The 24805-nt window shown below is 48.6% G+C and overlaps 2 protein-coding genes across 2 annotated transcripts; both read left to right on the top strand.

Moving 5' to 3' along the window:
• The first annotated feature begins 59 nt into the window (after positions 1 to 59).
• LOC136162891 (retinoic acid early transcript 1E-like) lies at positions 60 to 6180 on the top strand. The gene is made up of 6 exons (XM_065927316.1): positions 60 to 124; positions 704 to 886; positions 1677 to 1931; positions 2183 to 2464; positions 3318 to 3457; positions 5838 to 6180. Exons 2-5 carry the CDS (start codon positions 790 to 792, stop codon positions 3425 to 3427), a joined length of 744 nt encoding a protein of 247 aa, XP_065783388.1. The 5' UTR covers positions 60 to 124; positions 704 to 789; the 3' UTR covers positions 3428 to 3457; positions 5838 to 6180.
• A 1545-nt stretch (positions 6181 to 7725) lies between these two features.
• Positions 7726 to 20003, top strand: LOC136162884 (UL16-binding protein 1-like). Its single transcript, XM_065927309.1, has 7 exons — positions 7726 to 7739; positions 8526 to 8581; positions 12037 to 12106; positions 14136 to 14143; positions 18533 to 18781; positions 19006 to 19281; positions 19888 to 20003. Exons 1-7 carry the CDS (start codon positions 7726 to 7728, stop codon positions 20001 to 20003), a joined length of 789 nt encoding a protein of 262 aa, XP_065783381.1.
• Positions 20004 to 24805: the final 4802 nt, after the last annotated feature.

Below are 24805 nucleotides of genomic sequence, written 5' to 3'. Positions count from 1 at the left end.
GGAGGGGCTGGAAAGGCGGGAGGGGACCGTTGCTGCTTGACTCGGGAAAATCCGTCCATGTTTGGCGGTGAGCTTGCTCCTCCGGGGCCCTAGGAGGACTTTGCAACTTGCCGATGAGCAAACGGTAATAAATTCACGGCTCTTCTGGAGCTCGGCTCCAACAGGACGATTGGACTCTTGTACACCCTCCTCCGATATGACAGACCTAGGGCGGATCGGCCGCTGCTGGTTTGATTAACAGAAGGGAATGACAAGCCACTCCAGTATTCTTGCCTGGAGAATCCCATGGACAGAGGAGCCTGGCGGGCTCTACAGTCCAGGGGGTCGCAGAGTCGGACACGACTGAGTGACTAACATGGAGTGAATCGTAATCATCACAGAGAAAGGTTAGGATGGAAAATGGATGTAGGAGAAAAGAAGGGATAACTGAGCAGGAGACGGCAGCGGCGGTGGAGCAGGAGTGAGAAGGAAGTGAGTTCAAAAAAGATCAGAGGAGGAAGTGGCTCGTGGAGTGAGCAGGAGAGCCAACAAAACGTGGGCTTTTCTTGCTCACACCAGAAAAGGGTTTTTTTGGCTGGAGGATAGCTATTCAAACTGAGTTTGCCTTTGTAATGTCATGACTTTTTTTTTTTTTAATGAGTAAATACCTTTGAAACTTGAGAAATACTTCCTGGGCATAAGTGTTATCTTTCTCGTTTTTCAGCAGGGCTTCCTCAGTCTAGGGCTGAAGACTTTGGGCGGTGCCAGGAGGCAGAGGTATAGACACACCCCAGGCTACGTTTTCCGGTCATGCTCCTAAAACTGCAGGGAGGAAAGTCATTGGCTCACACCACAGGTCATCTTCTGCTGATACTGCTGCTGACCGAAGTCAGGAAGACTCTGGGCAGTGAGTGTTCTGGATCTGGGGCTCTGCTGGGGGAGTGGGGGACGAGAGAAAAGGGGAGGGAAGGGGCTCCACCCTGGTTGGCGCCTGTCCACCTGCTTTTAAGATGGTGAGAGTGTGGTTTAGCTGGACTGGCTGCCCAGGAGGTGACATCCTGCTTTCCAGGATCCCGCCCAAGGCAGGGTGCCTGGGCCTGTTCTCCTGGAGCAGCTTTCCCTCTCCTGGCAAGTCCCACCTCCTACTCCAGTAAAACTTTCCTGATGCCTAGGGACCCATCGTGAATGTGGCATGTGTCCTATGGCATCTTTCTTCCCATTCTGTTGAAAGTCTTGTCTGTTCAGATAGATTTTAAGTCTCTAGAAAGCAGACACTGTCTTCTGTTTTTGCTACCTCCCAAGCTGGCGTGTGCCTGCTTAGTCACGTAGGTGTGTCTGATTCTTTGCCACCCTACGCCGGACTGTAGTCTGCCAGGTTCCTCTGTCCATTCTCCAGGTAAGAATACTGGAGTGGGTCCCCATTTCCATCTCCAGGGATCGAACCCGGGTCTCCTGCATTGCAGGCAGATTCTTTACTGCTTGAGCCACCATATATCAGAGAAATCTTCCTGCTAATAGTATATGGACGGAAAAATTCCACTGTGGCATCAAAGTGTTTAACTAAAGCTCAGACAGTTAAAGGTGAGGCAGGACTGAGGGGATGCAGCAGAGGAGGGGGTCTGGGATAGAGACCCCTCCCTCTGCAACCAGGCCCTGGAGGGGAATCTCCCAGACATGGCTGTGGTTTTCTCTCACAGATGCCCACTTTCTGTGCCTTGATCTCACTGTCATAAAACAGTCCAGACCGGGACAGCCCTGGTGTCAAGTCCAGGCCTCCATGGACACAAAGCCTTTACTCCACTATGACAGTGACAGCAACAAGGTCAGACCTTTGGGTTTCCTGGGGGAGGAGGTAAACGACACCAAAGCATGGATGGAATTGAACCAAACGCTGGGAGAAGCAGGAAGAGAGCTCAGATCCTGCCTGTCATCAAACTGGACAAAAAGGAGATGAAGGGTAATATGGGAGGGGGTGGGGAGCTGGAGACAGCAAGAGAGGGGTGGGGGCAGAGTGCATGCAGGGAGGCCCTTCCTGTGAAAAGACTTAACACGGTCCAGCCTTAGAGACCCGCTGGACCTGATGGGTAAGAGGGGGAGGTCACGGTCAGAAGATTACGGACCTCTAGATGTGCAGACACACTTGAGTGACTGGGGAGGATGGACTGTGGTCAGCCCAGAAAGATTCACTGTGTGGGGGGCGCAGGTCCTCCCTCCCTGCAGGTCAGGCTGTGTTGTCAGCGTGAAGCCGAGCAATGCTCTGGTGCATCCTTGCTCTTCAGCATCAATGGACGGACAGCCCTCCTCCTTGACACCATGAGCATAACCTGGACAGTCATCAATCCTGGAGCCACAGTGATCAAGGAGGCGTGGGAGAACAACCAGGAACTGGCAGAGTACTTCAGGAAGATCTCAATGGGAGACTGCAGTTATTGGCTTAGGGAATTCCTGGAACACTGGGAGAACATGGTGCTCCCAGAGCCCACAGGTAACTGAGTGGGGTGTGGGGGAGGTGGGGGAGGTGGTAGCTCTCTTCAAAGGTCTAGTGCCTTCATGTGTGGATATGAGCACATATGTTTGTGCAACTGAAAATATGATGGATGGAGAGAGTTACTGATCTCTTGGTGGACTTCCTGTCTGGAGAGTCAGTGATGAGCATAGCACAGAACTTGCCAGCATCCTCCTTTCCCAGCCCACCTCCCTCAGCACAGGAGCCCCCTTCCTCATTAATGACCCTGTCCCCTGGCACTGCTCGATGGTCCCCAAATCTATATATGCATTATGTTTCCAGGGCTTCTCTCCCCTCTGTCCTACTGATACTTTAACCAACTCTAATGTCACTTAATGAAGCCCTTATCCCTTCCCAGACAGAATTAAATATTCCCAATGTGTCCTCCTCAAAAAGGACTCCTCACAATAAACATGTCCACCTGAAAGGTAATCAGATGGACATTTGCTGTCCCAGTGACTCAGAGTAAAGAATCTGCCTGCAAGGCAGGAGACCCGGGTTCGATTCCTAGGTTGGGAAGATCCCCTGGAGTAGGAAGTGGCAACCCACTCCAGTATTCTTGCCTGGAGAATCCCATAGACAGAGGAGCCTGGTGGTCTATAGTCCATGAGCTCGCGAAGTTTCGGACATGACTGAACGACTAACACAACTCAGGAGAAATATTAGCTCCACGAAGACAGAGCACAAGCCCATTCATCTTTCCACACCTGGAACTGAACAGTGACTTCTCATAAGTCAGTAACTATATGGGGAACGTGTGCTTTCTAAGGACAGCAGGTGCTGAGGAAGGTGTATTCTTAGATTTGACAAGGCTTTTGCTTTTTCACTTTAGAACCACTAATAATGGCCCCAGATATCAGCCAGTCTGCATCCATCCAATTGGTCACTTGCATCATCCTATTGATCATCACCCAGTTAGTTCTAATTGCTTCATCATCATGAATCTTATGAAGAAATCAGGGACCACAGCAGGTGAGGAGCCAGCTGGCCTCTGGCTCCTAGGCAGGTTTGTTCTTGTCAGGACTTGGGAGAGGTGAACCTCGGGTCTCACCAAGGCCCTGTCCATTGGACCCATCTTTACCTAGATGATGTTCTGTCTTTGTCTTGGGCCCCCACACTTCCCTGTAGGGTTGGGAACCACTCTGTTGTTGGGGTAGAAGAGGCTGGTGTGGGCAGCAGGACAGTGCAGTGGGAGTGGGAGTGAAGACAAGTGTCTTCTCCTGTGGAGGCACCGGGTACAAGATGTAGACGTGGTGGGGTGGGGTGTTGTCCTGAGACCTTACTCAGGCTTTCCCAGCCCTTTGATGAAAAAAACCTTTTCTTCTCTGATGATAGCATCATCTAGTTCAACATTTCCCCCAATGTTCTAACAGCTATTCCATCATCTGGATGTTTCTCCCTGGACTATGAGAAGGTACAATGTTAAACCAACTCTGGGTGCCAAAAACTAACCCTTGATGACAGTCTGGCTGTTGATCGAATATACTACCTTCTACTCAGAGTGAGGTGTAACAAGAAGCTAAAGAAGCTCATGCTTAAGAATTCCTTCACGTTCCACGACTGTTGATGGGCCCTTAACATGTATTGACTTGGTCATTTTGAGGATTTGCAAAAGTCAAATATTTGCTCACAATCAGTTAAGACTTCGAGTTCTATTCTTTCCATCAGACTTCCCTTCATGTGGGGTGGAATTGGGGCAGGGGGCAGTGGGTGGCATTTTAAAAATTCTCTTAATAAGATAATACATTATGGATAAATTATGATTTAATGAGACATAATTTATGTGTTCACACTCTCTTTCATGGATAGTTAAGTTACCACATGCTTTTATGGGCTGAATGTGTTCTTCTTAATCCATGTGATAAAATCCTCACCTCCAGAATCTTGTTGAAACCACTTAGTCGGTGGTGTGTGGTTACAGTCTGTATTGTGATACAGTAGGAAGTATACGTTTGGTCGGAGTCCTGGTTCCTGGAGCAGACTTTCTAAAACCCACATTTTGGTGTCATGTTTCATGTTCTGAGTATAGAACAATAGCTTTTCTTTAGAGACCTAGCAGACTAATACATACACAGAAACCATAATCAAGTGCTAACTGCTTAGATGTACACAAAAGTATGAGTCTACCAGTTAAATTATCATGTAGATTAATACATGTATTAACATAGTGACATGTTAATGTGTAAAAATGTATCCAGGACAGAAGAAAGGATAAAGTGTGATCTAGGCATAAATGGAACAATGTAACCCAATAAATAAAAAATAAATTACCGCAATAAAACCATAGAAGCCTCATAAAAAGGATTTGAGAGGCAAGTGCTGGACACAAAAGAATATATATGGTGTGGTACTCCTGTTTGTTGTGTTACATTATGTGAAGTTTAACTGAATTATTTTTTTAAGATGTATTTATTTTTGGCTGTGCTGGGTCCTCATTGCTGTGTGTGGGCTTTCTCTAGTTGCTGCTCTCTAGTTACGGTGCAAGAGCAGCTCACTGTGGTGGATTTTCTGGTAGCAGAGCGCAGGCTCCAGACTGCGGGCTTCAGGAGTTGGGCACACAGGCTCAGTAGTTGCGACTCCCAGGCTCCCGAGCACAGCCTCAGTACTCGTGGTCCATGAGCTTAGTTGATTTGCAGCATGTGGGATCTTCCGGGACAGGGACTGAACTCATGTCTCCTGCATTAGCAGGCAGATTCATTACCAAGGAGCCACCAGGGAAGCCCTTTACTGAGTTATTAAAAAGACATTCTAAGCTTGATTCTAAATCTTAATAATTTACGGATGAAGATTAGATGTTCCATGACTTGCAACCAGGAAATTATGCAAACTGGAAAAGATATTATTTAAAGGACTATCCACCACCTAGATGGACCCTTATCAGGTGCTCTAAAGTAGCTCATGCACAGCAAAACTGAAGAGAATTAACTCTTGCATTAATATTTCCCACTTAGAAAGGGTGACTACACTGAACTCGTTAACAGAGAACACTGCTGACTTCAGAAACACCTAAAACAATGCTCAAACCAAAAGGATGTTTGAGCTCATACATTCATACCAGGATGAGAAGAAGACAGCATCAGAAAAAAGTTTAACCTTTCAGTTTTCAGTAATGTCTAGACAAAACTTGAAGTTTTCTCCTGTAAGGAATATATTCAGTGATGCAAAGAATTCAATTATACATTGTACCTTTTTTGCCCAATGAGAATCACATGAATGTTTATTGAAAATTCTTTATTTTAGGGGCTCAAGGAGACCTCACCTGGAAATAGGGTGTGTGCAGATGTAATCCAACCAAGGTGAGGCCAGGGTGGATTAGGGTGGCCTCTAATCCAGTGACTGGTGCCTTTACCAGGAGAGAGAAATGTGGACATGGATAGAAGAGATGGATACAGGAAGACAACACCCACGAGAAGAGTGTCATGGAAAGACAGAAATAGACAGGAGCTCCGCAACGCCAAGGGGTTCCGGGAACCACAGAGCTGTGCACGGTACCTCGGTCGTGTCCGCCTCTTTGCGGCCCCATGGACTGCAGCCCACCAGGCTCCTCTGTCCATGGATTCTCCAGGCAAGAATACTGGGGTGGGTTGCCATTTCCTTCTCCATGCAACCACCAGTAGTCAGGAAGAGACAAGATGGAGCCTCCCTTAGAGCCTTCAGAGAGGGCCCTACCGACATCTTGATTTCAGACTTCTAACCCTCACAACCTTGAAAGAATAAATTTTGGTTGTTTCAAGCCACAGCGCTTGAGGTAATTCTTTATGACGACTTCACTGTCCCAAGCAAGCTTGCGGGGGCTTAAGCTGCATTCCCAGCACAAAGGGAACTGGTGAGCAAGAAGGAAGGCAGGAGAGCAGTTTTAGAAAAGAGTTTTAGAGAGAAGTATTAGAAAAGTTCTAGAAAAGTTTTAGAAAAGAGCCAAGAAACAGACCCAGGGATGTCTAAAAAGTGACACCTAGTAGACGAGGTAGGAAACAGCAGCGATGCAATACATGAAATGGGGGAAGTGGCTAATCCTGTAACTAAAGGAGGATTTCTATTTAGCACAACACACAAACGTTCATTTTAGTTTGATTAATGCATGAAGGTGACTGTCCGTGGGGGCTCGGGTCTGTATGCCAGTAGGAGCATGTGTGGTGAGTAGTTTTAGATATGGGGCTGGAGCATTAAAAAGGAGAAGGCACGATTCCAGGTTGGACCCAGACAGAGACCAAAAATTCCTGCCTCAGCCCTGGGGCGGAGTCCTGGCAGCCAGCCCCTTCCCAGAACCACCCGAGCTGTGTGTGGCTTTGGGGCAGCTGGGAGGCCCAGTATCTTGGGGAGAACTGGTCAGTGTGACTGTGTATGTGCCTGAGAGAGACAGAGAGAGAGGGTATGCGTGAGAGGAGGAGGGAAGGAGAGAGGAGTGACTGTGTTAGCTGCTCAGTCATGTCTGACGCTTTGCGACCCTGTGCACTGTAGCCCTCCCGGCTCCTCCATCCATGGGATTCTCCAGGCAGGAATGCTGGAGTGGGCTGCCATTTCCCACTTAGATTGTGTGGGGCAGTGACACTAATTTGTGATAGGAAGGTGAATGTGAAGAGAGTCAGGGAATGCTGGGAAGAGTGTGTTGGATATGTAGGTAGCAGTCACAACTAGTGTGTGAGAATGCTGGGACCCTTGGTGTGTGTGTGTGTGTGTGTGTGACTGTGGACAGGTGAGCCTGGGGCAGAAGGGGAGTGGACAGTATGCGTATGCAGAGGGCCCTGGAGGGGATCCCTTGGGGACCCAGAGAGGAGGAAGAGAGTGAAGGGAAATGGCCATGAGGGGGAAGTTTCTGGATGGCAGCAGAAGTAGACGGGAGCCTTCTGTGTGGAATTTGTGTGAAGCTTGTGTGCAGACATGTGAGGAAGCCAGGGTCCCTGAGGGAGGGGAACGCGGTGTGACTTTGCAGAGAGTGGAGAGCCAGTGGGGCAGGCAAGCGGGCACTTGTGTGTGAAAGGAAGTGTGTGGGGTGGGGGGTGGGGTGTGCACGGAGGGAAGCGGGTGTGAGGAGACCTGCACGGACAGTTTCAGGACGGGTGATGTGCGCAAGGGTGGAAGGATACGAGTCAGAAGCGTGAAGCCTGTGTGGGGAGCACGTGCGTGTGAGGGGGGCTGTGTGGGAGGCTGGAGAGTCAGGGGGGCTGTGGGTGACGGAGGGCAGTGTGGACACCAAGGGGGCTTGTGTGTGTAACGGGCTGAAGTGTGGAAGACAGGTATGCATGGAGAGTGTGGGGTGAGCGGTGTGTCAGGACTGGTGCTGAAGAGGCCTCAGTGGTGACCGGCTCCCCAGCTTCTCCCTTCTCTGGGCCTGGACCCTCTGGCCTGCACGGCATCACCCCGAGGTCCCAAGGGAACCAAACATTGGCCAGGGACAGGGAAGAAGCTGTTACCCCCTGTCATTTGCTTTGTCTTTTTCTAGCTTGGAAACACCACACAAAGATATCTGCCTTGTGACGGGTGTCACCCGGGGTCACCTGCCTTCACCAGCTGATGCCTCCCCCAGGCCCAGGGGCTGAACTGCGTTCCCTCCCTCAGCGTCTCGTCAGCCCAGGGCTTCCCTGATGGCTCAGTTGGTAAAAAATCTGCCTTCAATGCAGGAGACCCCGGTTCGACTCCTGGGTCAGGAAGATCCCCTGGAGAAAGGAAAGGCTACCCACTCCAGTATCCTTGGATTTCCCTGGTGGCTCAACTGGTAAAGAATCCACCTGCAATGTGGGAGACCTGGATTCAATTCCTCGATTGGGATGATCCCCTGGAGAAGGAAAGGCTACCCACTCCAGTATTCTGGCCTGGAGAATTCCATGGACTGTATAGTTTTACATGACTGAGTGACTTTCACTTTGGAGCCTCTGAGGAATAGGATTCCCTTCCATCCCCTCCTGCCTACTAAAGTCAGTGGGGGGGGGGACTCCTGTGGGGGGCACAACCGGTTGAGGAGGGGACCCAACCCTCTCCACCGCGCCCCTCCCACCTCTCCAGGCCCAGACCCCTCACTGTCCCCCAATTCCTTCCTCCCCAGGTCGCCCTTCTCCACACCTTCCCTCATCCCTTACCACTCATCGCAGGTGTTCCCAGGTCTGTCCAGAAGCTCAGGTGGGAAGCTGAGTGCCAAAGAATAGATGCTTTTGAACTGTGGTGTTGGAAAAGAGTCTTGAGAGTCACTTGGACAGCAAGGAGGTCAAACCAGTCAATCCTAAAAGAAATTAGTCCTGATTATTCTTTGGAAGGAATGATGCTGAAGCTGAAGTTTCAATACTTTGGCCACCTGACGTGAAGAATTGAGTCCTTGGAAAAGACTCTGATGCTGGGAAAGATTGAAGGCAGGAGGAGAAGGGGACTAGAGAGGATGAGATCGTTAAAAAGCATCACCAACTCAATGGACATGAGCTTGACCAAGCTCCAGGAGTTGGTGATGGAAAGGGAAGCCTGGTGTGCTTCAGTCCATGAGATCACAAAGAGTCAGACATGACTGAGAGACTGAACTGAACTGAACGGAACACATCAATCACTTCCCACACACCCATCTTCCAACACCATCACATTCAGGGCCAAGGTTGCAACGGACGACCTTTGCAGGGCACATGAGGACTGAGTCAGCACTCCCCATGCCAGCTAACACCTGAGTTCTCTCACAGACACTTAACTTGGCTACAACTTCATTGTCACTCCAGCCCAGATGTGAGGTGGAGGCTCCACGGGGGCATTGGAGAAATAGACTTTCCTTCATTATGACAGTAACAGGCCCAAACCCCTGCTTCTCTTGGAGGAGAATTAATGCCTTGAAGGCCTGCTCAGAGGGACCCAGACCCTGGGGGAGACATGGGGCAAGGCCTCAGAACCTGAGGCCGTTCAGCTGGAGAATTGTGGGCCCAGGGTCAGAGGTGGGAACCCCGGGCCTGGACACCATCAGGGGAAGGAGAATGTGTGTGTGCTTAGGAGCTCAGTCGTGTCCAACTCTGTGACCCCATAGACTGTGACCCACCAGGCTCCTCTGTCCATGGGATTCTCCAGGCAGGAATACTGGAGTGGGTTGCCATGCCCTGTTCCAGGGGATCTTCCCAACACAGGGATTGAACCCAGGTCTCCTGCATAGCACGCAGATTCTGAATGGTCTGAGTTATTGAGACACCAAAGAAGCAACTTAAATGACAATTGACAATGAATGGATAAAGAAGATGTGGTGGGGGCTTTCCGGTGGGCCAGTGATAGGAATTCGCCTGCCAGTGCAGGGGACACAGGTTTGACCCTGGTCAGGGAAGGTCCCACGTGCCCCGGGACGACTAAACCCTGTGCTCTAGAAGCCCAAGCGAACCAGAGCCAGGGCTCTGCGACAAGAGAAGCCTCTGCAGCGAGGCCTGTGGGGCACCAACCCCGCTCTGTTCCCAAAGTCTGTCCTTGTTGCCAAGTAGGTTCCCTGGATCCTGGGGCTGATCCTGGGCTTTTACTTCTCATTCTCGACATTTATTCTCCTTCCCCCTTCAAGGAACCTCACACTGATCAGAATGGCCATATTGAAAAATCTATGAGTTTGATGATGCTCCGGGACTTGGTGATGGACAGGGCAGCCTGGCATGCTGCAGTCCATGGGGTCACAAAAATTCAGACATGACTGAGCTACTGAACTGAACTGAAGTGAACAAACAATAAATGCTGGAGAGACTGTGGTGAAAAGGGAACCCTCCCACATTGTTGGTGGGAATGTAAATTGATACACCCACTATGGAGACGGGCTGGGACTCATCTGCCTCCCCTTTCAAAACTAAAAACAGGGCTACCATGTGGTGGTGATTTAGTTGCTAAGTTGTGTCTGACTTTTTGCCACCCAGGGGACTCTGGCCTGCCAGGCTCCTCTGTCCATGGAATTCTCCCTGCAAGAATACTGAAGTGGGTTGCCATTTCCTTCTCCAGGGGATCTTCCTGACCCAGGGATTAAACCAAGGTCTCCTGCATTGCAGGCAGGTTCAGAGCTACCATATGATACAGCAATCCCACTCCTGGGCATATATCCAGAGGTGATAGGTGATGGAGGGAGATAAACTGGGAGGTTAGGATTGACATATACACACTACTATACTTAAAATAGATAACCAACAAGACTTATTCTGTGGCATAGGAAAATCGGCTCAATATTCTGTAAAAGCATAAATAGGAAAAGAATTTGTAAAAAAAAAAAAAAATAGCTACATGTATATGTATAATTGAATCACTTTGCTATATACCTGAAACTAACACACATTTTTCATCAACCACATACTCCAATACACAATAAAATTTTTTAATTAATTAAAAATAATAAATATTGATATTGAGCATCTTCTCACATGCCTATGGACCATGTGTCAGCCTTCTTTGGAGAAATGTCTATTTAGATCTTCTGCCCATTCTTTGATTGGGTTCCTTGTCTTTATTATTGAGTTGTAAGAGCTTTTCATATATTTTGGAAATTAAGCCCTTGTCACCTGCAAGGGTGACATGAAATGCAGATCTTTTCTCCCAGTCTGTAGTTTGCCTTTTTTGTTTTGTTTATGGTTTCCTTTGCTGTGCAAAACTATATGAGTTTGATGAGGACCCATTTCTTTAGTGCTTTTTCTCATCTTTTTATTTTCTGTTTCTACCAGAGTAGAAGCCATCTTGAATTGGCCTTCTTTCAGGAACTTTAATTTCCCGTGGATGGTTGCTGGAAGAGAAAGGTTATTTTTTTGAATGACATATAATACTGGATCATTATAACTTATGTACTTTTCAAAGGTTGTACAATTATACAAGAAAAAAAAAAGGAGGGGCAAACAACCTATAGAACTACACAGAATCCTTCTTCAAAATGAATTGGCATTGGCATTCTAAAAGAAAAATAAACACATGTGACCGAAGCAAATTTGCAGTGATGAACTGGCCTAATTTCAATACTGTTGTGTCTCTGGGACTCAGGAAGCCAGAGGAGAGGGAGAGAGATCAGAAGAGCAGGTCAGTGGAAGGGTCAGGGCACAGACGACATTGATCAATTACCTTGCCACCGGAACTGGCACCGGAAACAGTAACTGGGTTGGCTGAAAAGCTCCTTCAGGTTTTCATAAGATGGTGTGGAGAATCCTGAGAAACTCAGTACAGTGACAAGGTCAGTGATCATCCAAAGCAAGCTCAGGATGCGGAAGGAGAAGGCCCTAGCTCTCCCCTCCATGACCTTCTTGCCAGAAATTCTTCCCTGACGTCTGATCAATTTCTATTAATTAGGGAGACCAAAATGACAAAATGATCTAACGAGGAAGATACTGGCTATCAGCCCAAGCACAGCACAAATACAGCGCCAAGGAGTGGGAAGAGGAGGCAGTGGCAACAGCCCTTGCAGAGGCGAGTGGGCAGAGTGCAGAACTTAAAAGCAGGTTCGCCTGTGATGCAAGGGGCTGCTGGGTCCTGGGGCTAGGCCTCGGAGCCGGAAACGACTGCGACCACGGAAGTGCATAGCCTGCCTCCCCGGAAAGGATCCGCTCCACTGACCTAGCACCCTCCTCTCCAGCAAAATTGAGATCCAGGAGAGATGGGTGGCCACGAGACCCGTCTTGGCTTCCTGGTCCTGCTTCTCATTGTCTGGGTCACCGGGAAGCGGGAAGCATGGCGGTGAGCTCCGGGATGAACCTGCGGGAGGGCGCGTGGAAGTTGGGTGAGTTACGACCTCAACAGGAGTGTTGGTGTGCGCGGGAGTTCGCGAAACTTCTTGCGGGGTGGGGTGGCGCCGCCGCCCCGTCCTCTTTCCCTTACCCTGGCCCCTTTGCACCTCGGTGGCACCCCCGGGCTACTTGCGGGCTCTCCGGGGCAGAACAGGGGTGCCTTGGGTGAAGCAATAATGCAGGGAGTTTGGGAGGTTACGCTAGGAGAAGAGGGGGCCGGGACGCTACAGGGAATGCTGTTGAGGCCCCCCAGGGCCCAGCCTGCCCCTTGGGAAGTGGGAGTCCTGGAGCCCTGCGGGATGGGACCAGTCTGCCTCCCCGCGGGGAAGGGACCCAGAGCCGCCCCGAAAAGCACAAGCCCGCGATCTGCGCGCAGAACCCCTTCTGGTCCCTACTGCTGTCTGTATCACCGATCGGGACGGAGGTGCAGGCCGATCTCCCGGGGACCGGCATCCCCAAAGGCTGCCGCCTGTACCGCTGGGGTCCGCTAGGCTGCCTGCCGACCCTTGCCCTGGAACTCCCAAGCACTGTATCAGTGTTTGGGCTTGAGCTGTCCCGTCCTGGCAAAGTAGATTCTGAAATTATGATACTAAATGCAGCTCAACTTGATAGTAACTTCAAAATCTTCACAGTCTTAGAGTTGAAACGAAGGAAAAGTTGCCATCCAGAAATTGAGGAAGGAAAACTTCAGCCTTGGACAAAACGACCAGCAGAGGAGCCCATTTATGATCCTGTACATGCGGCTCCAGCCGTGTCTACACGTGTGTTTTGTATCAGCCTAGGGATTTGCTGTCCAGTTGTATTTCTTGTAGTACTAGTATTAGCTGTTATACATCTTCATAGTGTGAAAAGGATTGAACTGGAAGATAGCATCAGCGCCAGCAGTAGATCCCAAGGGCTGTCTCAGTCCCAGTCGTTCCCAGATGTCTCAGTATGTGAGAGGCAACACACCCAACAATACAGCCCCCATCTCCAGTTATCCTCCCTTGTGGGTAGAGGAGTAGGACTTGAGAAGCGTCACTCTTTTGGCGGCCAAAGCTAAGGTGAATGATATCAAAGTATCTATCCAGGGAGAGGAACTCAAAAGATGTACTCTAAGAAGGTACCTTTTGGTGTACTTTCCATGGGGTTTATGTAGATGAAAAAGATCCAGATAGAGAGCAAGAAGCATTTGTAAAAACAGATATCAAGCTTCTGAAATTCAGGTGACGACGATGCTCCCTGAAAGTTGTAACTACAAGATCTTCATCACAGAAATCTTCCTGTTACCCATGTGTGAACATAAGAAGGGGAAAAGCCCATGGTGGATCGCCTTACTTGAACTGGGGGTACCTTAAATTGTTTTTATGACAGTGTAAATTTGTAGAGGACAATAATCCGCAGGCAGCTTCTCAACAAAAGCTAATTCACATGGCTGTTCAGATTGTCTGTGGAATGAGCTACCTGGTTAGAAAGAAGTCCTCCACAAAAACCTGGCAGCTAGGAGCTCTGTCATTGAACACCTTCAAGTTAATGGCAAAGCCAGTCCCTTTCCAGAGTCTTGTTCCCCATGGACTCTAACTGCCTGGGGAACAACAGAAACACAGGATACATGGATGACTTTTGAAAGTCTGGTTAATAATGAGTTCTCCAGCCTTGCCTGGTGATGCAGTGGCTAAGACTCCACACTCCCAATGCAGGGGCCTGGGTTCAATCTCTGGCGGGGGAACTGGATCCTGCATGCCACAACTAAGAAGTCAGCATGCTGCTACTAAGAGAACCCAGGTGTTTATAACTCTGACCAAACACCCTAAGTGGATATCTACCTGTTTGATGTGGCCGAGTACCTGAAAGAGGGTTACCAAATAGCCCCGCCTACCAACTGTCCTGATGAACCATTTATGTGATGGCTTGTGCTGGCCTTCGATCCAGAGGACAGGTGCAGTTCCAGCTAATGGCCCGGTGTCTCACAGAGGTCTGTGCAGCCCTGGGGGCCTGTGTCCGACGCTCATCTCACAGTCCCCAAGCATCATGAGAAAGGTGCCTGTCGAGGCCCACTTATAGCCAGTCAGTCACATACATCACCCAGCATCACAGAAGCACATTGTCGTCCAGAAAAAACATGCCGTAGGATGCTTTAGCATCTGAACTTTTGAAGACAGACTCAATGATGTGGTATACGTTCTCAATATCACTTTTATTAGCTTGATCTGAAATTGTTTGTGTAAATTTTTTACACATAGTTGCCTTTGAGGTATGGGTATATTGTTACAAAAGAGCTTTAAAATTGTTTAAACACACATATTTGAACTAACAATCTTACTACCAACTGCTTTTTATTTTCTTAACTTCTACAAGAAAATGCACATGATTCATCTTTAAAGTTTTGCTTTCTTTCACTAGTTTTGGGAATGATTTGTCTTCAACATGCAGTACTTTTTCTTAGCAAAATAAAAACGGTCCAGCAGTTATGGGCTAATGCCCCCTGATCGTTTATTACAGAGTAGCTACCTTGGTCCAAAGTGCCCTAGGGGAAACCACAGGTGTGAGCAGAGGATAGTGACCACATAACAGTTCTAGTGTCACATGTTGGCCAGATGCTGGTGGGTCTTGTTTGTTCCCTGTGGCCCTACTTATGCCAAACATATAATCACTTCTATCCTGTGATGGCTGGTCTAGCATAACTAATGATTAGGGATTGATGAACCGACATCACGATGGGCAACTGTGACATTCCATGACGAGAGGCCTCATCTCTGCCAGGCCCCAGGACCACACCAGGAGCCAGGTTTAAATGGTGTGACTTTCCCCACTGGAAGTGACATGGCCTAGCTTCAGGACACTCGGGGTCTGTGTTGTGAGTCTTCAAGTAGAAAATGGCACATAGCACCTTTCTGACCACAGATACCTCTGATGTCACGGTTTCTACTGGGTCATCTGCCCAGGAAGCAGCTCCGGCCATGCTCATCGTGCACCAATTGTGACTGCTTTTGTGCTGGGACAGCAGATTGCAGCAGAGACCTAGGGTGTGCGAAGCCTAAAATATTTTTTCTGAACCATTACAGGAAACCTAAGGCCACAGCGGTAATTAACTGAGATAGGATAGGGACCACACCCCTGAAGCCCTCCAGAGGTTGTAGCCTGGTTACTTGTCTCTGTATTTCCTCCAGGATATTGTGTACATGTACTACTGGAGATGGGGAGGTAGGGTCTGAAGTCTGAATCTGGAATTCACTAATACAGTAGCCTTCACCCCACGATAATTTACTAGCTACTCAGGTCTCCATGCATGTCACAAGACCAGGGCATGTGAAATGACCGCTGTGTGGTCTCTGGACCCAGTGACAACAACTGTAAGCAGAACCTGGACTGCTGTCCACTGATGGCCTGGTAGTCCGAGCATCATTTCAACAACTGGGGGGCCAGAAATGGTATGGACCTAACAGAAGCAGAAGATATTAAGAAGAGGTAGCAAGAATACACAGAAGAACTGTACAAAAAAGATCTTCATGACCCAGATAATCATGATGGTGTGATCACTCACCTAGAGCCAGACATCCTGGAATGTGAAGTCAAGTGGGCCTTAGAAAGCATCACTATGAACAAAGCTAGTGGAGGTGATGGAATTCCAGTTGAGCTATTTCAGTTCCTCAGAGATGATGCTGTGAAAGTGCTGTACTCAATATGCCAGCAAATTTGGAAAACTCAGCAGTGGCCACAGGACTGGAAAAGGTCAGTTTTTATTCCAATCCCAAAGAAATGCAATGCCACAGAATGCTCAAACTACAGCACAATTGCACTCATCTCACACGCTAGTAAAGGAATGCTCAAAATTCTCCAAGCCAGGCTTCAGCAATATGTGAACCGTGAACTTGAACGTTCAAGCTGGTTTTAGAAAAGGCAGAGGAACCAGAGATCAAATTGCCAACATCCTTTGGATCATCGAAAAAGCAAGAGAGTTTCAGAAAAACATCTATTTCTGGTTTATTGACTATGCTAAAGCCTTTGACTGTGTAGGCCACAATAAACTGTGGAAAATTCTGAAAGAGAAGGGCATACCAGGCCACCGAACCTGCCCTTGAGAAACCTATATGTAGGTCAGGAAGGAACAGTTAGAACTGGACATGGAACAGACTGGTTCCAAATAGGAAAAGGAGTCCGTCAAGGCTGTATATTTTCACCGTGCTTATTTAACTTATATGCAGAGTACATCATGAGAATCGCTGGGCTGGAAGAAGCACAAGCTGGAATCAAGATTGCCAAGAGAAATATCAATAACTTCAGATATGCAGATGACACCACCCTTATGGCAGACAGTGAAGAGGAAGTAACAAGCTTCTTGATGAAAGTGAAAGACGAGTGTGAAAAGGTTGGCTTAAAGCTCAACGTTCAGAAAACTAAAATCATGGCATCTGGTCCCATCACTTCATGGCAAATAGATGGGGAGACAGTAGAAACAGTGTCAGACTTTATTTTTTTGGGCCCCAAAATCACTGCAGATGGTGAATGCAGCCATGAAATTAAAAGCACTTACTGCTTGGAAGGAAAGTTATGACCAACCTAGATAGCATATTAAAAAGCAGAGACATTACTTTGCCAACAAAGGTCCATATAGTCAAGGCTATGGTTTCTCCAGTGGTCATGTATGGATGTGAGAGTTGCACTGTGAAGAAAGCTGAGCACCGAAAAATTGATGCTTTTGAACTGTGGTGTTGGAGAAGACTTTCAAGAGTCCCTTTGACTGCAAGGAGATCAAACCAGTCTATCCTAAAGGAGATCAGTCCTGGGTGTTCATTGGAAGGACTGATGCTGAAGCTGAAACTCCAATACTTTGGCCACCTCATATGAAGAGTTGACTCATTGGAAAAGACCCTGATGCTGGGAGGGATTGGAGGCAGGAGGAGAAGGGGACGACAGAGGATGAGATGGCTGGATTGCATCACTGCCTCGATGGGCATGAGTTTGAGTAAGCTCCGGGATTTGGTGATGGACAGGGAAGCCTGGCGTGCTGCGATTCATGGGGTCGCAAAAAGTCACACATGACAGAGCAACTGAACTGAACTGATGATGCTACAGTTCCTCTGCCTGATATTAGAGACACACTAGGTGCAATGTGAATGTGAGAGTAGTTTCTGCTTCTGCAGGTTCAGTTACCCCAGCAAATAACCGTGAGGCTCTTTGGGAAAGAATGGAAGGAATTTTGCTCTAGATGTGATGATGAAAGGGCCCTCCTTTTTAGAATGTGGCTTCTTTCTCTGGTGATACCTTCTGAGAAGTGGCTCAGATCTGGAAAATGGGCCTGGATCAGATGTTTGGTAGGGATGGCTGCTTTTGGCTTCCTGATAATCCAGCCTTGTGTTCTGTTTCTCTTTAATTCTTTCAATGGTACAGTTTGTATCTAGGTTCCTGACCATCTGTTTGCCTTTAGGATCGCCCTGTGGTATGAGCCAGCATCATATTCTCTGCAGTCAGGCCCTGGCTGGCATTGAGACTCTCTAATCGCTTTGACCCCTGCACCTCTTTTCTGCCGACCTAGAGCACCCCCATCTGGAATCTGATTTTTCCACAACTTCCATCCATGTTCATGATAGAACCCCACAGGAACACCATGTCCTCCTACCATCCCTGACCTTCAGCAAAAGTCAACCTTGAGCTATTGGAGATGCTTCTCATCTGCGCTTTCCTCTCGGGCTCCATAGAGTCCATCAGGCTTTCCCATGGAGCTGGTGGACTGCTCACCTTCCTGCCCTTTCACACCATGTCCGCCCTGCAGATTCACTTCTCTGAGCCTTGGATCCCCTCCTCTACCACCTGCCTCGGAAGTTCTGGATTTTCTCTTTCATGCCATGTGGGCCAGGCCTTTCTCCAGGTTTCCAAGACCCATCCTAGTGGGAGATCACCACGTCTCCCCGGCCTTGCTAAGCCCAGTGACCCGTAAGTATAAACTCTCCCTTCTCCAGCTTTGGGTTCTGTGCTTATCCTCCCCACTCACACCCCCACTGACAGTGATACACTTCCTCGGGAACAGCCCCCTTACCCTCTGCATCTCCCACAGACACTCAGAGAGAACCTGACATCCTCTGGGTTTGGGCCTTTCCTTCTGAACCAGCCTGGCCCATCCCTAGAAACGTATGTGTGGATTAGTGCCACATACGGAGCTTGTGAGCAGAGTGGAAACGGGGCATCTCCAGGGCTGTGGGGTTTCTTGCCTGCCTGAGGCTTCGTCGCCTTCCTCAGTCGTGCCTGGTGAGGGGTGGGGGCAGGCGGGGGTCCTGCTCTGTCAGCCCAGCCCGCAGCCTTGCTCTGCTGTCACAGCCCTGGGGGAGGAGGCCTACGGGTCTTCTTCTCCCACCCTCACCCTCTCTGCGGTTTGCCTTCACAGACGCTCACTCTCTGTCCTATAATGTCACCATCGATCCTCAGCCCAGACCTGAACAGCTGTGGTATGAGGTTGAAGGCGAGGTGGACAGAGAGGTTTTTCTCTCCTATGATTGTGGTCATGCCAAGATCATATTCACTAGTCTACTGGGAGAAGTGAAAACCAAGAAGTCCTGGGAAACACAGATTGAAACACTCAGAGACATCAGGGACCACCTGTGTGACTTTACACTGGCGAAACCCACGGTCACGGGTAAGTCAGAAAGTCTCAGTACAGGAGAAGCAGATGGGGCTTAAAATGCAGTTGGATGTTGGTCCTTCCCTAGTCGTCCCGTGGAAAGAGCAGGTGTTGCATGAGAGACCAAGGCCAGATCAGCTGGGCCCAGGGGACGTGGACCCAGGGGAGGTGGACCCAAGTGGGGCAAAGAATCTGTCAAGCCCAGAGGCTGAGCTCTTTCTTTCCCACGGTGGGAGCAGACCCTCTCACCCTGCAGGCCAGGATGACATGTCGCTGTGAGGATGACAGACACATCAGTGGATCCTGGCAGTTTGGCTTGAATGGACAAATGAGCCTCCACTTTGATTCAGAGAATGGACACTGGAGAGTGGATCACCCTGGAGGCAGATGGATGAAAGAGAAGTGGGAGAATGACAGAACTGTGACAGACTTCCTGAAGAAGGTCTCCATGGGAGACTGTTGGGCCTGCCTTCAGAATTTCATGGTGCGCTGGGAGAAAATGTTGAAGACGTCGGGTAAGTGAGAAGGGATGAGAAAGTGATAGTCCCCTCATGGTGACATGGACCCTGTGTGTGTGTGTGTTTGAGAAAGTGATCTATTGGAGGTGAGCTGTCCTGGGAGAACAATGACCCTGGATGCTCTGTCATCCTCCTTCCTCTTCTACCTCCTGACGTCTCTCCTCACAGCACAGGCCTTTGGAAGATTGAACATGGATTTTTGCTGATGTGAAGCCTGTAGACATCTTTTTGATTTCTGGGATTTATTTCTCACTGTACCCTCTTTCCAGAATCATTGTTCAAATGTCCCCAATCCTCCTTCTGGAAATCTGTCAATACCACCTCTGCTCTCAGCTCCTGAGGACTCCATCCTCATGTCACCGTCCCTGAGTCACAGCAGGACTGCGGGGCTGGGTTGGAAACCTCGCTCCCCCATTAGCTGTCAGAGCCCCGTGAGGACTGGGCTCCTCCCTTCCCCCCATCTGGCCTGAGGATCTATCACTGGGGCCTCCATGTGGTGGGTGTACACTGTCTGCACAGTAGGGGTACCTGAGACAGGGGGGTGAGGAGACATCTGCTGAGTTTGGGGTCTGGACAAGGGCTTCACTCTTACTCTCCTTGCAGCATCACCGACCATGGGCCCCCCTACGGTGCAGCCCAGGGCCACAGCCATCAAGTCCAAAGCCTGGATCCTCCCTGTGGTCCTCAGCAGTTTCATCATAACTGTCATCCTGGGCTGAGTCCTTTCAAGGAAAAGATACTGAGGGCAGAATTCAGAGGAAAGGCAGGGGCACAGGGCCTGGTGTGAAGAGGGGGAATGTGAATCCCAGCCGACCCCTGCCCTTCACTGATCCTCCTTATCCTGGAAATGAGCAGGTGGATAAGACCCCATATCACCTGAGAGCAGAACTCAGACAAGCTCAGCTGTGACTTTGGAAAGGTCCCCACTTTGAGGTGATATTGTGAAAAGGATGGGGCCCTCACGAGGCTGAGGGCCTATTGATGCTGAAAGGGTTTAGCCACGTCCCCTGACTGAGCACAGACCGCTGGCTGGCAGGGCCCAGGGTGGGTGGTGTGAGAACAGCAGGCGCTCAGGGCGAGGGCAGGACTCCCGGGGCTGAGAGCAGCATGGGGGCTCCACATGACGTGTCAGCGCGGAGGGGACCCACCCAGGGGCCAAGATGAGAGGGGCCGGGCTCTCATCCCAGGAGGAAGGGGTGGAAAGGCCTTTGCAGACCCAGCTCCAAAGGCCTGTCCTCACAGGAAGTGGCTTGGGCCAAGCAGGCAAGGCAGGAGCCCCCAGCAGAGACTGTGGGGAGGGGCGAGGCCAGGCCTGAGCTCCTGGAGCAGCAGCAGTTCTCACTCAGCCTGTGGCCTGCCCGTCACCAGCCTCCTGGGGACCCAGAGCCTCCATCACTGAGCCGCCCTGCCTTGAGCAGAGGTGCCTGGGGGTGGTGGGCCTGAGCTGGGGTGGAGGCGCCCAGCTGGGCTGTACCAGGAGGAGATGGGGGGCAGGGACCCTGGTCCTGAGAGCTGTGTGTGCTGCTGGCTCAGAGGCTGGAGGGGAGCGAAGGAAGGAGGTTTGCCTGCAGCCCCCTAGGGCTGTCAGGAGACAAGGCCCCTCCTCTGGGGACCTGCTCCCTGGCCCTTTAGGCCCCCCTCGGGGAGGATCCGGACCTGAGTGGAGGGAGCAGGTTGATTCCTCACTGGCTCCAGTCCTGAGCCTGAGCAGGGGGTGTCAGGGCCTGGGGTGACTCTGTGATGCAGGAAGGAAGGAGGAGGGGACAAGAAGCTGCTGGGCCTGGGGTGGGGGTGGGGGTGGAGGACATAGGAGCCCCTCAGTGAGGGCGGGGCTGGAGGGGGCCTGGGGAGGGAAAGTGACAGGATTTCCTCCGCCCCCTGGACCAAGGCCTCTTTCTTTTCTGCAGATGATGGTGCTCCCAGGAAGCCTGACAGGTGTTCTTCGGCCTCAGGGCTCAGTCTTTTCTTGGCCGCCTTGGTTCTCCTTCTGTTCACTTTAGAGCCAGGAGATCAGACCCAGGAGTTCGGAGCCTACCTTCTGGTTGTGATGACAAGTGGCTGCACTGTCTCGTGTCTCTTGTCACATCTGGGGAACAGACTCCTCAGTCTCTTTTTATTCCCCCAACTGATTTTACTTCTTTCTCTTGGTGCTAAGTGATGGAATCCCTGCAATGAAATATTCAGCTACTTGCACAAGAGACCTCCACAAATAGGGTACTTTCTGTCTTCTAGTTTGTGAAAAATCAGACTCTTCTCTGTATGGCAATCTCATTGTTGCAAATGGTGATAATGCAAGAAAAATATCTTCTTCTATTATAGGACTCAGGGATTCTTTTATGTTCAGAGAAAAAGCTTCAGAGTATTTTCATCAAAACAAAATATTATGCCTGAATGTCTCTTTTAGTCATTTTATTTCCTAATACAATTATTTATGTCAGTATGTTGCTATTGCAAAAGACATGAATACTTCAAGTTTCTTTTTCTAATCAAGTAGGGAACTTAGGACATTTCACCCTTTTTCCACCTTATGGCATTAAATAGAACTGATTCAGCTACACTTATTGTGGAAGCAGAGAATAAACAGAGTGGTCGTAATGTAATATGCAGTCTAGCTGTCGATCCCAATCCTGATACCTGGATCCAAAGACATATCCTGGAACTTGTGCAATGAAATTGTTTTTTATTCATCAAGATCTGCATCCTCAGTAGTGACTCTGCTGTGTTCCTCTATGCATCCCCCTCTCGAAGGAGAAGCCAGACTTCATAGCACAAACTATGTGTGTTTTGAAAAGTAGATTTATTTCCCCATTGACAGAGGATCATATTCAGAATAGATAATGAATTACTACAAATAAAGAAGATAAATTGTAACTTTGTGGCCACTGATTGAGCTGTTGACATATGGTGAATTGTTGTTCGGTCGCCTAGTCATGTCCAACTCTGTGACCCCATGAATGGCAGCACGCCAGGCTTCCCTGTCTCTCACTATCTGCGGAGTTTGCTCAAACTCATGTCCATTGAGTCACTGATGCCATCCAACTACCTCATCCTCTGTTGCCCTATTCTCCTCCTGCCCTCAGTCTTTCCCAGCATCAGGGTCTTTTCCAATGACTTGGCTCTTCACCTCAGGAAGTCAAAGTATTGGAGTTTCATCCTCAGCATCAGTCTTTCAATGAATATTCAGGGTTGATTTCCTTTAGGATGGACTGGTTTGATCTCCTTGCAGTCCAAGGGACTCTCAAGAGTCTTATCTAGCACTACAATTCAAAAGCATCATTTATTCAGGGCTCAACCTTCTTTGTGGTCTGATTCTCACATATGTGCATGACTACTGGAAAATCCATAGCTTTGACAGGATGGACCTTTATCGGCAAAGTGATGTCTTTGCATTGCACATTCCACTCAGCATCTTTCTTTTCTCTTCTGAAACCAATTTTACCACTTGACCTTGATGGTCAGTTTTGCTTTCTTATCACGCTTGTGTTCACTGTAGGACCACTTTTGATTTCCTTTAAGTACTTTTCCTTTGATTTCACAACTTGACCAACTGTTTGTAGCAAAAGGCCTAGCTTCTGGCCTGTCTTGGCTTTTGACATGTGTTTTTCAAAAGCTTAACTATTTCTACCCTTGAATTTAAAGAGAAAGATATTTGATTCTTCCTCTCCCTCGGACATGTAGAGACCACTGTAAGGTTATTTTTTCTTCTTTTAAGCTTTTATTCCAAGGAGCAAGCATCTTTTCATTTCTTAATTAAAATCAATTTTCATTTAATGGCTGCAGTCACCTTCCACAGTGATTTTGGAGCCCTCGAAAATAATATCTGCCTCTGTTTCCACCTTTTCCCCATATTATTGCCATGAAGTAATGGCCCCGGATGCTAACATCTTAGTTATTAGAATGCTCAGTTTTAAACCAGAATTTTCATCCTCCTTCACTTCCCCCAAGAGGTTCTTTAGGTCCTCTTTGCTTTTTGCCCTGTGGGTGGTATCATCTGCACATCCGAGGTGGTTGTTTTTTCTCCTGGCAATCTTGAATCCAGCTTGGGCTTCATCTTGCCCAGCATTTCACATGATGTACTCTGCATAGAAGTTAAATAAGCAGAGTGACAACACACAGCCTTGACATACTCTTTTCCCAATTTGATCCACTCCATTGTTCCATGTCCGGTTCTGACTATTGCTTCTTGTCCTGCATGCAGACTACTCAGGAGACAGGTTCGGTGGTCTGGTATTCCCATCTCTTTAAGAATTTTTAGTTTGTTGTGATCCACACAGTCAAAGGCTCTAGCATAGTCAGTGAAGCAGAAGTAGATGATTTTCTGGAATTCCCTTACTTCTTCTGTGATCCAGCACATGATGGCAATTTGATCTCTGTTTCCTCTACCTTCTAAATCCACTATGTATATTGGGAAGTTCTTGGTTCACGTACTGCTGAGGCCTAGCTTGAAGGATTTTGAGCATGACCTTGCTGTGAAATGTGTACACTGCTATGGTAGTTTGAACATTCTTTACGTTGGAATGAAAACTGACCATTTCCAGTCCTGCGACCATTGTGGAGTTTTCCAAATATTAAATGCATATTGAGTGCAGCATTTTAACAGCTTCATCTTAGGATTTTATTTTCATTTTTTATGAAGAATATTTAATTAATTTTTTTAGTTGTGGATTTTTTATTTTTAATTGATTATTTATTTTACTTTACAACATTGTATTGGTTTTGCCATACACTGACTTGAATCCGCCATGGGTGTACATGTGTTCCCCATCCTGAACCCCCTCCCACCTCCCTCCCCATCCCATCCTTCTGGGTCATCCCAGTGCACCAGCCCCCAGCATCCTGTATCAAGCATCAAACCTGGACTGGAGATTTGTTTCACATGTGACAATTTACATGTTTCAAGGCCATTCTTCCATATCATCCCACCCTCGCCCTCTCCCACAGAGTCCAAAAGACTGTTCAGTACATCTGTGTCTCTCTTGCTGTCTCGCATACAGGGTTATCGTTACCATTTTTCTAAATTCCATATATATGCATTAGTATACTGTAATGTTCTTTATCTTTCTGACTTACTTCACTCTGTATAATAGGCTCCAGTTTCATCCACCTCATTAGAACTGATTCAAATGCGTTCTTTTGAATGGCTGAGTAATATTCCATTGCGCAATGTACCACACAGCTTTCTTATCCATTCATCTGCTGATGGACATCTAGGTTGCTTCCATGTCCTGGCTATTATAAACAGTGCTGCGATGAACATTGGGGTGCACGTGTCTCTTTCAGATCTGGTTTCCTTGGTGTGTATGCCCAGCAGTGGGATTGCTGGGTCATATGGCAGTTCTATTTCCAGTTTTTTAAGGAATCTCCACACTGTTCTCCATAGTGGCTATACTAGTTTGCATTCCCACCAACAGTGTAATAGGGTTCCCTTTTCTCCACACATTCTCCAGCATTTATTGCTTGTAGACTTTTGGATAGCAGCCATTCTGACTGGCCTGAGATGGTACCTCATTGAGGTTTTGAT

The sequence above is a fragment of the Muntiacus reevesi genome, chromosome 3 (assembly GCF_963930625.1).
Source record: "Muntiacus reevesi chromosome 3, mMunRee1.1, whole genome shotgun sequence".
In the NCBI taxonomy this organism is placed as follows: domain Eukaryota; kingdom Metazoa; phylum Chordata; class Mammalia; order Artiodactyla; family Cervidae; genus Muntiacus; species Muntiacus reevesi.
The sequence above is the reverse complement of the archived record's forward strand: the minus strand, read 5'-3'. Positions and strand labels throughout refer to the sequence as shown.